The sequence below is a fragment of the Schistocerca gregaria genome, chromosome X (genome assembly GCF_023897955.1).
Source record: "Schistocerca gregaria isolate iqSchGreg1 chromosome X, iqSchGreg1.2, whole genome shotgun sequence".
Taxonomy (NCBI): Eukaryota; Metazoa; Arthropoda; class Insecta; order Orthoptera; family Acrididae; genus Schistocerca; species Schistocerca gregaria.
Genome location: NC_064931.1, coordinates 366,484,630 through 366,502,884, shown reverse-complemented (window position 1 = coordinate 366,502,884; position 18,255 = coordinate 366,484,630). Strand labels below are relative to the sequence as shown.

The window sequence follows — 18,255 nt, the reverse complement described above, 5'->3', positions numbered from 1 at the left end:
ATTGCTTAAATGCCTCTGTATGTGCTGTAATTAGTCTGATCTTCTCTTTGTGATCCCTATGAGAGCTATACACAGGAGTTTGCTAATAAAGTCCTAGATTATCACTTACAGTTGCTTCACAAGATAGTTTGCATCTAACTTCAAGTGTCTGCCAGTTCAGTTCTTTCAGCATCATCATGACATTCTCCCATGGGTCAAACAAACTTGTGGATCATTCATGCTGCCTTTACTTGGATCCATTCAATATCCCCTGTTAGTCCTATCTGGTGTGAGCCCCACACACATAAGCAGCATTCTAGGATGGATCACATGAGTGTTTTGTATGCAGTCTCCTTAATATATTGATTGCATTTCCCTAGTACTTAGCCAAAGAACTGCAGTCTACCACCTGCTTTATCTCTGAGTGAGACTATGTGATTGTTCTATTTCATATCCCTACAAAGTGTTACAACCAGGTATTTTATATGTGTTTACCAATTCCAACTATGATTAATTTATATTGTTGTCATAGATTACTATGTTTTTTGGTTTTGTGAAATACACAATTTCTGAACGTTTAAAGCAAGCTACCAATCTTTTCTACACTTTTAAGTTTTATCAAAATCTGACTGAATCTTTGGGCTGCTGCTTTCAGACAGTACTTCATTAAGGTAACTGTATCATCTGCAAGAAATCTGAGGCTATGACTAAAATTGTGTGCAAGGTCATATAAATGAATGTGAATGATATTCCCAAAGGACTTTGTCAATTTGGTTTGAGAGTGGAATGTGGTTTAGTTGGTAAATTAATTTAATAATAGAAGATAGTTTATTCAGCAACCAAGGAAATCTTCACAACATTGATATTGATTTGCAATTCAGTGAAACCAATTTTCATACACCAATAGTAATCAGAATAACCTCTTCAAAATTTTGAATGATGCCTCCAGACATACATACAGACTATACAAGATGACCCCTCCCATCTCTTACTGCCATTTAACCAATGGATACTGTAATTCACCACACATCACTCATTCAAACTGCCAATGAATAACAGACTCCTACCCTTTAGTATTTGCTACCCTCACCCCCCCCCCCCTCCCTCCCTCCCCAAACCTATTGGTTAGTGGGATGAGAGTTTTCTCTGGTCCCCTGTCTCTCTTGTACATCGGCCCTAGACCTACCAGTTACATGTTATTCACAGTCAAGTGGATGAGTTGTGATAGGCCCTGCACTTCCTGGAAAGGAGACAGTAATTAGTAGGAGAGCTTTCTGGACTTTTTTATTATGAAGAGATCAGATGAAACAAATAGGCGTGGGTAGTGTCTACTGGAAAAGAGATAGAGCGCATTCTCTGCAACACAAAGGTAGTAATTATGATGGCTAATCAATAATGTGGAAGAATTAAATTCTTCTTCCCAGCTTCAAAGTCTCGGGATACATTGTAAGTGGGAAGCTGTTCTACAGAATCTGCTTGATTTCTATTACACACCTAGTATCAACTTAGACTAATCCCTCTTATTGTTGTCTATCTCATTATCCTCTCTCCTTCCACTCATCATTTCCCACCATATTAATGACAGTTTTACCCACAATCATTTTATATTACTCGTTTCCTCTTTTGACTTGTTTTATATTTTGTATTTTAAAGTCATGTCTTTCTTACTCTTTTACTTTGTCTCTTCCATTGCTTCATCTGCTGTCTCCTCTGTCCTGTTACGAAATTCCTGGATCCAAATGTTACTTTTTTGCCAGGTTTTTTATTGCATCTGTCAGTTTCCTTTGCCTGTAGACTTGAAGATGGTCTACATTCATTTGGCTTCAGGTTTTTTATTTAAGATTACAAATCTGTACTATTTCCATGATATAAGACACAAAAATTTGTACTATAACATCATGGAATCTACTGAAGTAAGATACTGGTTTGAGTAATTTTTTTAAATGCACAATGATCTAATGGTTTGTAAACACAGGAAACAGTTAGTGTTACATACACTTTTGAAGCCCAAGTTTGTATTTGAATTATAACTATCCACATGATAGTTAACTCTGTCTACATGCAATGTTAAAGAACTTAAAGAGTCAAACACATGTGTATGCCATCATCCTCCCCCCACCCACCCATACATGTTATATTGTTCTCTCTCTCTCTCTCTCTCTCTCTCTCTCTCTCTCTCTCTCTCTATTTGTGGTGTGTGTGTGTACATTCAAATATACACAGTGTATCACAAGGCACACAAGTTTTCATACAGTCATAGAAAGATAATGGGGAAACAATGCTCAAGTTTTACATAAGATGTAGATTTCCAAAGCAAATTTGTCTGACACTTGTGATCTCACTTGTGCACAAAGGAAATATCATGAGTCAGTTTGTATATGTAAATAAATGTCAAAAATGCCTGAAGTTTGCTCTGTGTGGGTTCATGACACCTTCTACAATATTGTACCAATGATGAACACTTCAGTATTAGTTTATCCCACTAAAAACAGTGAAAATATGGAGCCAAACAAAATACATCTTCCAGATGAAGCTGTTAACAGTCCTTACTAAGAAATACAAAATATTATTTTCAGTTAGATGAACAGCTGTCTATTTCTGATAGGGTGTACTGATGAAATACTAGTTAAACAGTACAGAAACTTAATCCTGTTCTCTTAAAAGCCTGTAGACTGTTGGCAAAAACACATCATAAACATATCAAGTATTTTCTCATCCAGTGAAAAGTAATATAATGACATCCAGTGAAAAGTAATATAATGACATCCAGTGAAAAGTAATATAATGAAAGTCTTTCTTCATTTTGGCAGGAAGATGAACTTCACATAATACATGTACTTTTTGCTAAAGTATTTCCCAGCCCTAAGTGGGTCTCTCGTTATGTTAAAAATATGTAGTGGTTGTGGCTAGCCTACAGACATTTGTCATAAAGCATTAAATAACTACTTTTACAAATAAATATAAATATTCTCTGTGACAACTGACATTATTTCAGTCAATTGGCCCTAGTAATGCTCTTGGAGTTTTCCATTATCAAAGCAACAACACAAAATTGTAGAAACTCATGACAGACATTCCTCAAAAATATAATTCTCTTCTATAAAATTATGGCTCCAGAGCATAATTAAAAATACAACTCATTCAATATCTACTGAATTCTTTGGACTAGGTGTCTCTCTTGAAAGTATTTACTGTTTAAATTATTTTCTTCAAAGACAATAGTCTCAGGGAAATTTGGTTTGGCTATATTGTCAGAGTTTTGAGTAAGAGTACACACACACACACACACACACACACACACACACACACACACACACACACACACACACACACACACACCACAAATAGAGAGAGAGAGAGAGAGAGAGAGAGAGAGTGAGAGAGAGAGAGAGAGAGGGAGAACAATATAACATGTATGGGTGGGTGGGGGGAGGATGATGGCATACACATGTGTTTGACTCTTTAAGTTCTTTAACATTGCATGTAAACAGAGTTAACTATCATGTGGATAGTTATAATTCAAATACAAACTTGGGCTTCAAAAGTGTATGTAACATTGTGCATTTAAAAAAATTGCTCAAACCAGTATCTTACTTCAGTAGATTCCATGATGTTATAGTACAAATTTTTGTGTCTTATATCATGGAAATAGTACAGATTTGTAATCTTAAATAAAAAACCTGAAGCCAAATGAATGTAGACCATCTTCAAGTCTACAGGCAAAGGAAACTGACAGATGCAATAAAAAACCTGGCAAAAAAGTAACATTTGGATCCAGGAATTTCGTAACAGGACAGAGGAGACAGCAGATGAAGCAATGGAAGAGACAAAGTAAAAGAGTAAGAAAGACATGACTTTAAAATACAAAATATAAAACAAGTCAAAAGAGGAAACGAGTAATATAAAATGATTGTGGGTAAAACTGTCATTAATATGGTGGGAAATGATGAGTGGAAGGAGAGAGGATAATGAGATAGACAACAATAAGAGGGATTAGTCTAAGTTGATACTAGGTGTGTAATAGAAATCAAGCAGATTCTGTAGAACAGCTTCCCACTTACAATGTATCCCGAGACTTTGAAGCTGGGAAGAAGAATTTAATTCTTCCACATTATTGATTAGCCATCATAATTACTACCTTTGTGTTGCAGAGAATGCGCTCTATCTCTTTTCCAGTAGACACTACCCACGCCTATTTGTTTCATCTGATCTCTTCATAATAAAAAAGTCCAGAAAGAGAAACGAATAACATTTGCACATAAACTGATATATAAGATGAAGTACTCCAGAGATGTCTCTCCTTAGATAAATTTGACTTCACCATTCATGGGGCTTGATAATATAGTGATACATGGCAGCATAGGCAAGTTTTTCAGCAAACAAAATTACAGTAGTATGAGCAGTATATCAAGGTAATGGGTTAATACTGGGCATAACATCTGTGCAGGAGATAGCAGATGTTTTGTAGAACAATGGAAAGTGGGGAAAGAGTAAATTGGTGGAGCCTCAATCTGTGATTCTCTTCAGAAAAACATTGCCTGATAGACTGTGATTCTCTGAAATTAATGATTCTGGGCTAGAGTAGTACTATGTATTAAGAGTCACACTCCTTCCATGTGTTAAGATGAATGATTAACTCTAGAGGTCTTGAAATGAAATGGAAAATGTGCTTGTGTAGAAAGCTGGCTGCACAGATGGAAATTGGTGATAAGACTGGCAAGTATTTTTGTTGTGAAGAACAGATACATTTCCCATGAATGTCAAGACTAGACAGAGTAAGTGTTTTACATGAGAACAATGGCGAAGTGCTGATATTTGTTGATAGGTGTACAATAAGTAATGCTGGTCATCAAAGAGATCATAATGAACTGGGACCTTGTAAGAAAATTAGCAGTTATATTGCATCATCATTTGGGTTGACTAAAATATTGTTACCGCATTTTTAAAGAAAGGGCTGTCAGTGTGTGGACTCAAATCTTCTATTAAAAAGCCAATGCAGAAGTGTGCTGTAAAGGTTTCATGATCTCTAAGGTAAAAATAGTTATTGATCACTATTAAACTGTCTCAACTGAGGAGGAAGTAGCTCATGTTGGACTGCAACAGTGGATTAGTACTGTGTGTAAAATCTGTAGACGGAAGGTTAGCTGAATGGACAGTAGTGTATTCCCCTCATCTGATTGTATTAAATGTTGGCACATTTTTTAGGAAGTTGCCAGTTTGGAAATCAATAAATACTGTTAAAACTTCAGAAGTTATTTTTCATTGAGAAATTTAAGTTAATTAGCAGCTTCCAACACTCTATTCATGCAATGTTTACCATTAATATAATAGATTAATTATACTATATAGAATATCATAAAATAGTGCCCCCTTCCCTATAATTTGCATTCAGAATAGTGTTAGGGCAAAAATTTAAGATTTACAAGGCTTGTAGATATTTGAACAGGAGATCTTGTTTATTAATCTCAGAAACACTTCTGTCAATTGTTTCTGTATTAGAATTGATTGAATAAGATATTATTATTTAATTGCACAGAAGAGGGAAAATTAATCAGTGAAGCATATATTTCTTCTGAGGTGAAACAGAGTGTAAATGAAAGTTCCTCATCACTTCATAAATAAATAAAAAGATTATTAACACTTGTTTATCATTTTTCCAGATATAAATGAATGTGAAGAAGGCTTACAGATTTGCAATCTAGAGTCAGAAGAGTGTGTTAATGAACTTGGTGGATATCGATGCATCCTTAAACAGACTCAATTTCCACCTGTTGATGCACACAATTCTGGAAATACATCTTCAAGTACACAAACATGTGAAACTGGTTACACATTCGACACATTCACTAAAAATTGTGTTGGTAAGTATGTCATATTTATGTTATCTGACATTAATGTATCATGAATATATAAGCATAGGTAGGACAAGAGTTATCATTTGGGAGATTTTGTGCCTGTGGTGTTCAGTGAATTCACACATCAGAACACTACCGAAGGTATATGGAACTGTTGATGGTGTTGTGATCTATGAACCTGCACACTCCAACAATTTGCTCATTAACCAAACAAAGTAATATTGTCAACTAGTGATTATGGGAAGGAGCCCAGCACTAATCAGACCTTTAAAATGTACACCACACTTTTAATCATTTATTCATATGCAGAATATTTTCACTGCGTGAATTTTAATACATACATAATCACATACTTAGTCATAAGTGTAATCTTTACACCATAAATAATACAAAAGGTACATGGGGTAGCCACACAGTCTGAGGTGCCTTGTCACGGTCCACACGGCTGCCCTGGTCAGAGGTTCGAGTCATCCCTCAGGCATGAGTGTGTGTGTTGTCCTTAGCATAAGTTAGTTTCACTGGTGTGTAAGCCTAGGGACCAATGACCTCAGCAGTTTGGTCCCATATAACCTTGCCACAAATTGCCAAAAATAGCACAAATTTATATGATCAAAACTAAAAAGAAAATCACAATCACAAAAAAAATCAGAAATGTCATAAGACTGCAAATTCTTATGTAACATGAGATAATTTACAAGCTATACATGTCATCTCTCTCTCTCTCTCTCACACACACACACACACACACACACACACACACACACACACACACACACAGTGTGCACCTACCAAACAATGTAGTGTGTGTGTATGTGCATTTGTGTGTGTGTGTGTGTGTGTGTGTGTGTGTGTGTGTGTGTGTGTGTGTGTGTGTGTGTGTGTTTTTCTTTTTGTGTGTATATTTGTACTCTAAAGCATTTCTTCCAAAAGATGGCAAAGTTTTTATTCTCTTTGTGGGTCTGTCAACATCTCAGTGCTTCTGCTATTCAGTGAGTGGCATCCTTTACTCCTAAATTATTTACTTTCTGTCAAAGTTTTCCTTACTATACTTATTTAGAAGAAATATTCAAATGAATTTTAACTCACATCTTTATATCTTCATTATCTTTTGACAGTTTATTATATAATTTGATAAACAATTTGGTTTGAATTCCAACTTTAGATTTTCTGTCCAGTTCTAAAAGATACTATATCTCTATGAAGCTGTACTCAATATTCTGTAGGAAGGTGTTTGCTGCATAGTGTTCAATATTTTTCATAATGAAATCTCCAGCTTGAAAGATATTCACTTAAACTTCAAAAGATTTTGCTTTATGAACAGATCTATTCAATTGGCTCTATAATGCCTTTTCATCATCATCCTGATGGCCTTTTCTTGCAGTTTGAGCACTGCAGCTGTGAGTGAGGTGGGCAGCTAGGCACAGAGACTCTGATACGTAATTTCACGAGCAAGCCTGTTTTTACGTGGTGGTTGAGCGGTCAAGACGTTAGAAACCAATATTTTGCATTCAACACTTCTTTTTGTGTATCTGATTATATTCTGAAATTCTGAATACTTGTCTTCGTCTGTTTCTGAAATAAAACATCGGCAGCTGTGATATAATAATCAAATAAGCATATATAACATACTTACAGTTAATCCCATCATGATTCACAATACAAAAATACATTTAAATGATATTAATCCATAGTTATAACTTGTCATCTATGCGCGGGTGTTCTCGCAACCAGTGGGATGAAACTTACCATAGAAACAGGCAAAACATAAATACACTGACAAAAAAAAAAAAAAAAGACAACGCCAAAAAATTAGTAACATAGAGTAATGAAATTTTGGGAATAAATTTGTCTAGGTAACATATTTAAGTGACTATCACTGCAGAATGACAGGTTTATGTAAGCACAAGATAAGGTACTGCACCTGCAAAATGCTGATACATTAATAACTAGTGTAACTGCGAGAATGTTGGATAAAATCATGCTAATGTGTGTGCATTGTGATGTACAGGTGTAGAATGTAGTGTGTGGGAGGGAGTTCCATGCCTGTTGCACTTGATCAGTCAATACAGGGATAGTTAATTCTGTTTGTGTGTGACGCTGGCATTGTTGTCTGAAGACGTCCCATATGTGTGCAACTGGAAACAGATCTGGTGACTGACAGGCCAAGACAAGATGTTGACACTTTGTAGAGCATGTTGGATCACAACAGAGTTATGTGGGTGAACATTATCCTGTTGGAAAACACCCCCAGGTATGCCATTCATGAGTGGCTGCACAACAGATCGAATCACCAGACTAAGATACAATTTTGCAGTCAGGGTGTACAGGATAACCATGAGAGTGCTCCTGGTGTCATACAAAATGTCACCCCAGACCATAACTACAGGTGTAGGTCCAGTGAGTGTAGCTTGCAGACAGGTTGGTTGCAGACCCTCAACTGGCCTTCTCCTAACCAGTACAAAGCCATCACTGGCACTGAGACAGAACCAGCAGTAATCAGATAAAAAATAGACCTCCACCTTACCCTCCAATGAGCTCTTGCTTGACAGCACTGAAGTTGAAAATGGCAGTGGTTTGGGGTCAGTGGAATTTGTACTACAGAGCATCTGGATTGCAGCTGTCCTTGAAGTACCTGATTTGTAACAGTTCGTTGTGTCACTGTGGTGTCAAGCACTGCTCAAATTTCTGCTACAGATGCAGTCTAATGCACCAGAGCCATATCCTAAACATTTTTTTTTTTTTTTTTTTTTTTTTGGTAGTGTCTTTTCTCTTTTCTCTTTTCTCTTGGTAGTGCCACATGCTCATCCAGAGCCTAGTCTTGTGACTGTACATTCTCGTGACCACTGCTGCAAACAATCGCATACAGTGGCTACATTCCTACCAAGTCTTTCTGCAATATCGCAGAAGAAATATCCAGCTTCTCGTAGCCGTATTACATGACTTCATTAAAATGTGTTGATAATGGCATCTTTGTTACCTAAAGCCATTTTTCACTAACATCATCTCACCACGTCCTATCCCAAAGGTAACTAACAATCATCACCATTTCTGGTAGTAGTTAAAGCAAACATGATTTGTATCCTCGTAGTGGCTCTATTAGTACCACTCTTATGTGACTGATGTGAAATGTGAATAGACATTATCTTCCAGATGTAGAAACATGCCTACCAACTTTCGTTTATGTCGCCTAACTCCTTCTTCCTGCTGGGATTTTCTTTTTCTCTGTCAACATATTTCTTGCACTGTGCCAAACAAATAAACAAAATCTAACTGCATTGACATATTTTCTGGTACACTGTTCATGGAAAAAAATATCTTATTCATGGTGCTGACAATGATCTATTAGATATCAGTTCGGATGTGTGCCAAGTGTATAAAAGCATATCTTCAAAGACAGGCATGGATGGTTATTGACTAGCACATGAATTTTGATAGCATCTGCCCTATATTGTAATTCTCTGTCCTGGTGTTATGTCACACGATTCTGAAGTCATGTGACGAAATTCTTCACCTGTCACAAAAGCTTTATGTGACTGACACAGAGGAGCACATTTCAAAAAATGTTCAAATGTGTGTGAAATCTTATGGGACTTAACTGCGAAGGTCAGCAGTCCCTAAGCTTACGCACTACTTAACCTAAATTATCCTAAAGACAAAAACACATACCCATGCCCGAGGGAGGACTCGAACCTCTGCGGGGACCAGCTGCATAGTCCATGACTGCAGCACCTTAGACCGCTCGGCTAATCCTGTGTGGCACAGTACATTTCTGTGGTATCACTGTCACAGTGCAGATTGGTTGAGCATCATTATCTGTGAAAGACTGTAATGTCAGTTTGGCCACCCTATGGATCAAGTATCAGCCAAAATTTATTTTGCTGCACATAAGGTTTCACAACATGATCCATTTATGAATGATACAATTGGGAGGTCAGCTTTCCAGATTTTGAGCATGTGCGAAAATGTTAACAAATTCCCTTTGGAGAGCTTCGCCTTCTTGAGAGACCCATGAACTGAATTTTCCACTGGGATCTTGCAAACACAAGAACGCTATTAACAGCAGTTTTCCAGATGCATGAAAGAGCTTAGCAGCATCAAGGACTTTTGCAGCTCATGTCACTTCTTTCTTGGAAATGTATTTGATGACATAATGTTAGTATGTCCTGTGTTAGGCTTTGAACTCTTTGCCCACGATAATGATGCCACAAAATGAAAATCACTCTCCTCTGATTTACACTGAGGTGACAAACATCATGGGATACCTCCTAGTATCATGTCTGACCTTCTTCTGTCATGCAGAAACTCAATGTGGCATGGACTCACCAAGTCGCTAGGCGCATTGGAAGTTGCCTGCATAAATATTAAGAAATACTGCACCATGCTGCCTCTACAGCCATCCATAATTGTGGAAGTGTTGCTGGTGCAAGATTTGTGCACTCATTGATCTCTTGAGTATGTCCCATAAATATTCAATGGGATTCGTGCCTGGCAATCTGGGTGGCCACATCATTCAGATGAATTGTCCACAATTGTGAACAATTGTGGCCTGGTGACACAATGCAGTGTCATCCATAAAAATTCCATCATTGTTTGGGAACATGAAGCCCATGAATGGCTGTAAATGGTGTCCAAGTAGCCAACATAACCATTTCCAGTCAATGATTGGTTCAGTTGAACCAGAGGACCCAGTCCAGTCCGTGCAAACACAACCCACACCATTACGGAGCCACGACCAGATTGCACAGTGCATTGTTTTCTGGTTATCTATGGTCCAACAGATATGGTCACAAGCCCAGGAGAGATGCTGCAGGCAATGTTGTATTGTTAGCAAAGGCACTTGCATTATTTGTTTGGTGCCTTACCTCATTAACTCCAAATTTAGTCTTACTGTTGTAACAGATACATTCATCATATATCTGACATTGATTTCTGTGATTCTTTCATGCAGTGTTCCTTGTCTGTTAGCACTCATAACTCAATGCAATTGCTGCTGCTCTCAGTCATTAAGTGAAGGCTATTGGCTTCTGTGTTGTCTGTGATGAGAGGTAATGGCTGAGGTTTATTAAGTTAAGAGTCATTATGGCACTAGGTATCACAGTTACTCATCATTGCCGTTCCTGATATGGTTTAACATGCTACATTAGCTCCTCCACAGAGATTCACCTTACTTGAGTGGCTATTAATTGCTTCAGGGAATGGATCAGGCCTGGTTTCCACATATGGTTCAGAAATGCTGAGGTTCTGCTTATTAGTATCTCCAGTGGCTCATTCAGACAGTACTGCTGTGACTGTGTTATGTTCTATTGAGTAACTCTGATCATCATGGTTTGCAGATGGAAAGTTGGCCCTTTTATGTTACACACTGACCCATTAATCAACAGCCTACTATCTTCCAGTTCCCACTATCTCACTCCCATTAACCTTTCTTGCTCATAACAACTTGCTACTGCAACCACACTGTCATACATGTAACAAATCAAGTACAGACCTGCCTGATGGAAATACAGCCTGGTTTCCACGATATCCCTCAGACAATGCCGACTCCCTCATCCGCCCATGAATAAAAGCTCTATGCATCATTTGTACCCTTCTGAATCACATAAGCTGGAAATACTGCAACGTTCCCCCTCTGGCGTTGTCACAGCTCTTTAGCTGTCATCACTGGATGGCTGTGTCCTTCAGACAGCAGCAACACACCTCATGTTCTCACCTCCACAAATTTCCCTATTGCTCCCAATGTCAACTGATAATAGTGTATGATGTAGCACTTAAAATGCACATGTCTGCCTGACATGAGGATCCCAATCAAAAGGTACAATCATGCCTGATCTGTCCTCACTTCCACAGACACCATATGATAAAAGAAATGCAGCTTCTGCTCACTAGGCTCTGCTTTCAATCCTGGCTTTGAAGTAAGTTCTCTCTGCACTATTTTCAACTCTGGAAGATACAACAAGATGGGACTCAACTCTGCATGTAACATGTGATGCATAGCCTCTTTGAAGCTGATCATTTTCACTCTTGCATCCTAGATGCTGTCCGCTAGCAATTGCAATAGTCTTGTATGGTGACTGTTGTGTGCAGTACTTCTACTCATGGTTGCATGACTGCAGATCCTGGTTCACAGTGTTCTCTGATGCCTTTACATAGTCCTTCATCTTGTTTTTCAGCTTTCAGAGCATATCTATGTTGTTTAACACTCTGCTCTCCCATCTCGCTATTTGCATGATTTCCCACTGCACCACTGACTTATTATCCTTGGGCAGCTCCTTCACTGCATTCATTGTCCTGTTCAGTTCCTTTATGTCACCAGCATCTGCTGTTCTAAACACAGTCTTCAAAATCCTTCCCCCAGTTTCCATCCAACCTCTCTTCTGCCTTCGTAGGGAAGACAGCGTCACCTCACAACTGCTCATGTGCTTTGAGCAATTTCTCGCATTCCCCTGAAACTTTGTAAAGTACTGCCCTGTTCTTGGCTACTCATCACAAATTAGGAAACACCACCTCCAGCCTGCTTATTTCATTCTGGAATTCCCATGCATTAAACTCTAAACACGATATCCATTGATGACTAGTAATCACCATATACGCTTGTCTGGCAAACAGAACTCCTCCCTCCAGATGTTGGCTCTGATGCACCCCAGATGAAGAGGTACAACACCACCGCAAATAATCACAACTAGCATCCTTCCCATCCTAATTATCAGTGTACAGGAACCTGAGAACAGGGACTACAATCTCCTCCCTCCACTCTAAAAATTCTTCTGTCACCGGTCAGTATCTTTCATATAATTAAAGCTAAATAACCCTTTTTCTAGTACAAAATTCATATGCTTTCCCTTAACTTACTACTCAGGGTACCCCACACATAATATCCTAAATATTCATCAATAAAATCAATAAAAACACATCTGCTGCTTCCTTGACCTCAATGCAAATAAAACTTCTTGCACAGGTTCATTTACACTTTCCCATGTATTCCTCCATTTCCTCCTTCTTGCTTTTTCTATTTTTTCCACTCGTACTATCCTTGGCATGGGCTACAGAGGGCCTCTGAATGGTCGAAGACAACCCACTTACACTACCATCAACCTCGCAGGCCTGATGTTGATAGGTGATATGGTTCCTATTACCTGATAAAGATTTGATACCTCGTCATAAATTTCTTTGTCTTGCCTTTCAGTGTATAATGACTAGACAACATCATCCACTGTCCTGTTCTATACTGCAGCAAGCTTCCAATAAATTTGAGACCTTCTTCCTGACTCTCCAATGTCTTGGTGTTCACCCTCTGTTCTTGCTTCCACACCTCTATTGCTGTTTTTGTGAACTCATGGACTGACTCCCCACTGTTGCTTCTTTTTGAATAAATCATATCAAATTGTAATGGAAATTTTCTGTCTATGAGTGACAAATGTGTACTGGTGTGGTCCTTCCACTTGTATGCACACATTGCAAATGAGATATATGTCTCAGTCATTGTTTTTATAGTTCACATAGTGGTTCAGCATCCTCCTCATTATCCAGTGCACCCATTCTGTTCTTCCAGTTGAATGAAGGTGAAGTGGACTGGTTCTTAATTGCTTCACATGCAACAAATGACATAATTCCTTCATCAAGTCTGACATGAAATTCACCCTCTGACCCATAATCATCATTTCTGGTACTGTGAACTTTGGTATCCATGTATTGACCATTGCCTTTGTGACTGCAACCGCTTGCTGGTTCACCATTGATATCATCTCAACATACCGAGAGAAATGATCAGTTATCATCAACACAAAACAGTTCCCTGTTGGAAGCCAGCTAAATGGTCCTTACACATCAGTCTGTCATCTCAAATGGTTTTGAAGCTTCTGGCAGTCTGTGGTACTTGCTTACAGCTCAAGTATGAATACTGCACAAATTCTTATCATACTGATCCACATCTCTTTTCCTTACTTTCCACCAGTGTCTGTCCGTTACCCTTCAGTTTGTTTCTCTGAATTCTCCAGCACATGTTCATGCACTTCCTTTAGAATTTCTTCCTTCAACTTAGCTGGTACCACAGTCATGGCCTTCACAAAGTACCTTGCCCAAAAGACCATCACACATACTAAGCTGTGGTTGTGTCCTGTATTGTTCACAGTTGCTGTCAGCTTTCTGTGTTGCTTTCATGCAGCAAGGCCATGACTCAGTGCTTGCACTACTGCTACCTTCCTGCTTAGTGAGACTGCATTCTGAGGTTTCTCTCCTGGCTCGTGAATCAGTTCATAGTCAAACTCACTGAGTCTTAATGCCCATCTTGTCAGACTGCTGAATGGGTCCTTCAGCTCTAATAACAATTTCAGTACAACATAATTGTTCACTATTTTAAACTGCTTCCTATAAAGGTAACTTTGAAAATATGTCACTCCATATAAACTGAAGTGCCAAAGAAACTGGCATAGGCATGAAATACAGAGAGATGTAAACAGGCAGAATATGGGGCTGCCGTTGGCATCACCTATACAAGACAACAAGTGTTTGGCGCAATTGTTAGATTGGTTACTGGTGCTACAATGGCAGGTTATGAAGATTTAAATGAGTATGAATGTGGTGTTACAGTCAGCACACGAGTGATGGGACACAGTATCTTCAAGGTAGCTATGAAGTGTGTATTTTCCCTTATCACAATTTCACAAGTGTACCGTGAACATCAGGAATCAGGTAAAACATCAAATCTCTGGCATTGCTGCAGCCAGAAAAAGATCCTGTAAGAACAGGAACAATGAGGAATGAAGTGCAACCCTTCCACAAATTGCTGCAGATTTCAATGCTGGGCCATGAATACGTGTCAGCGTGCAAACCATTCAATGGAACATCATTGATATGGGCATTCGGAGCTGAAGGCCCACTTGTGTACCCTTGATGACTGCATGATGCCTCATCTGGGCCTGTCAACACCAACAATGGATTGTTGATGAACAGAAATGTGTTGCCTGGTCAGATGAGTCTCATTTCAAATATGGACGTGTACAGGTATGGAGGCAACCTCATGAATCCATGGACCCTGCATGTTAGCAGAGGACTGTTCAAGCTGTTGGAGGCTGTGTAATGGTGTGGGGCATGTGCAGTTGGAGTGATTAGGACCCCTGATACATCTATATATGACTCTTGACAGTTGAAACATACATAAGCATCGTTTCTAATCACCTGCATCAATTCATACCCATTGTACATTCCGACCTACTTGGACAATTCCAGCAGGACAATGTGACACTCCAAACATCCAGAATGTCTACAGAGTGTCTCCAGGAACACTCTTCTGAGTTTAACCACTTCTGCTGGCCACCAAACTCCCCACACACAAACTTTATTGAGCGTATCTTGGATGCCTTGTAACATGCTGTTCAGAAGAGATCTCGACCCCCTCATACCCTTACGGACAGCTCTGCAGGATTCATGGTGTCAGTTCCCTCCAGCACTACTTCAGACATTAGTCGAGTCCATGCCACATCATGTTGTGGTACTTCGGAATGCTCTGGGGGCCCTACATGATATTAGGAAGGTGTACCAGTTTCTTTAGCTCTTCAGGGTATGAGGCTAAGCATTTCTCTCCCCATGGTCAAATAGTTCCTCTTGGCCCTGTTAAGTTGTCTCGATGCAAAAGCAATAGAATATTCCTCATCACTGATATACTGATGATGAACACACCCATGCTTTGCAGGGATTATACTCATAAACTCTCTTTGGTAATCAAGGAATATCAACATTGGACTCGATATCAAAACTCTCTTCAGCTCTTTGAATGCTCCTGACTTTCCTCGATCCACACAAATTTCAAACCCTTTTTCAATAGTTGTGTGAGTGGTCACCTGTATCAGTGAACTGCCTTATGAATTACCTGTAATAATTAGTGTGTCCCATGAATGACTGTAGTTCCTTACTTGTCTTCAGCACAGGAAAATCCCACTGCTGCATCAGCCTTGGATCCATTCTCAACCCCACCTTTTCTAATTATGTGCCCTTAATTTACTTCCTACAACACTAAATGATGCTCCTCAGTACTCTACATCTGATGTGCAGCCCACAACCTCCTAAAAACTCCTCTCAAACATCATCTATGTCCTTCCATGTCCCCTGAAAATGCAATTAAATCATCCATGAAAACTAGAGACTGATGAGGCTTCACCCCCTTCCACACTCTGTCCAACAAATGCTTAACATCACACGAGCATTCTTCAGCTCTAATGGTCATCTGATACTGGTAATGTCCCCAGGGTAACAAAAAGCTGTCGTCAGGTAATCCTCCAGAACCAGAAGGTGGTATCAACTTCTTAAATGAACGGTAGAGAAATACTGGTGTAGCCTCAAGTTATCAATGGTCTCTGTGATGTTGAATTATGGTGTTATGAATCTGTTACAGTCTTACTATTATGATGATGTAAACAAAACAAAACCTGTATTTCTTGGAACAGTCTGTAGATTTTTTTTTCAGCACAACCATGATTCCTGATCGCAATGGACTATCACCATATTTTACAGCTTATATGACACACCTTAATTTTTAAGCAATTTTTTTTATAAAAATAACATTTTTACCATTTTTCTTGTTACATTGCAAAGCCTAACTAAAAAAATTCCTATTTTACAAAACTAAGCTGAGCTTCAAAACTCTGAAAATTGTCACTTGAACTTTCTTATTCTTATTCTCCTTCTTCTTCTTGCACTTTGTCATCATTGTTGTCCTTTTCATATATAAGGTGTTCTTCACTGCCATTGAGAGCATTACTTATGCCACACTTCTTGAAAAATTTAAAGATAATGTTTTCTCTCACTCTAGACCATTACTGTTTTATCCACTGACACACTTGTTTGATTGTAGATTGTTTTAAAGCTCCCTTCAGTGTGAATTCATTTTGGGTTTCATCCATCATCCATTTTTCGATTCTTCTTTCATATACACTTTATACGGCTTATTTATCAGGACATCAAGAGGTTGCAATTGTGAATTAAGTCCTCCTGGAATAATGGCAAGGTTTGTATACCCTTGTCTCAATTTCTCTTTCACAGAATTTTTCAAATGACTTCTAAACTTATCTAGAACAAGAAGAGAACTCTTCTTCAATAAAGCATCTTTCCTTCTCTCCCACACTCTGTTAATCCATAATTTTGTATCAGCTTCATTCATCCAACCCTTTTCATGTATGTGAACAATAACACCTGGTGGCATTTGGGAAGGTTTTAACATTGTTTTGTGTTTGAAAATAACCATTGGGCTAAGTGTAGCACTGCAAGCACAACATGATAGGACAACAGTGCAGTGCATTTTTTCATGTCCACTTGTTTTTATAATTAATATTTCAGCTCTTTTCATGGCAACAGTTCTTGTACTCAGCACTTACAAATGTCAGAACAGTTTGTCCATATTTGCTATTTGGCTTAGTTTCACACTAGTTTTCTTTCGATGTTGAATAATAAAGTGATGAAAAGATAATATTTTCTCTTCATACTCTTGTGGAATTACCTGAGATATTTTTGTTCTTGGTCGCATCCTAAGTCCATGATGCTTCCTAAACCTGCAACGCCATCTAACTCCACCCTTAAAATCTGTTAAGTTTCACTGTAGCACTAGCTTATGAGCATGTATTTGAATAATTTTTGTATTAATTCCAGTGCCATTTTTACTATGTCCTGTAAACCATTTCAATGTGTCATCTTCTAGTTTTGGTCATTTTGCATTCAGTTGTCTATTTGCACATACTCCGCTGCAGAGTGAAAATCTCATTCAACAATAATATTGTACTATTACCAATAATACAAATCACTTTCGGTTCTAGTTTACTGCTACTGTGGACTGCAATGATGCATAATGGCTATACAATGTTCTTACATAATGCAGTCTTACAAGGAACCACTTGAATGCCAGGTCTCAAAAAGCAAATGATGTTTGTGGCATTCAGTATCCCACATATTGTCTACCATGCAACCACAGTATTGGCAATTAATGGCAGCAGAGGGTGGGACTAGAGTTATCCGGTGATGAGCACAATAATGAGGCCATGGAGCATAGCTGAATTGCTTAGTTGACGGGTAACTCGCATACAGTGTTAGTGGTGTTGATACAAAGCACAGCAATGGAATGATAAAAAAAGGAAACGTTGCATTATATTTACAACAGTCACCTAAGTTGACGTTTTGTCAGAAATGAACCCAAGGACTTTCACAGATTGAGAAAAAAATGGCAGCTGAGATATTAGCTTTTCAACAAGATGATGATGATGATGATGATGACGATGATGATTGGTTTAAGGGGCGCATAACTGCACAGTCATCAGCACCCATACACATTCCCAATCTGTACACAGCCCTATCTAGCCAGTTACATGGATGATGATGGGATGATGACAACACAAACACCCAGTCCCTGGGCAGAGGAAATCCCCAACCTCCTTGGGAA

At 38.6% G+C, this 18,255-nt stretch overlaps 1 protein-coding gene across 2 annotated transcripts in view; it reads left to right on the top strand.

The window, feature by feature from the left end:
- Positions 1-18,255, top strand: part of LOC126297567 (fibrillin-2-like) — a 597,958-nt gene that overhangs the window by 454,853 nt on the left and 124,850 nt on the right. For both annotated transcript variants that reach the window (XM_049988509.1, XM_049988508.1), the window contains one exon: positions 5,640-5,840. In XM_049988509.1, the coding sequence (XP_049844466.1) occupies positions 5,640-5,840 (201 nt within the window). The remainder of the gene's footprint in view (positions 1-5,639; positions 5,841-18,255) is intronic.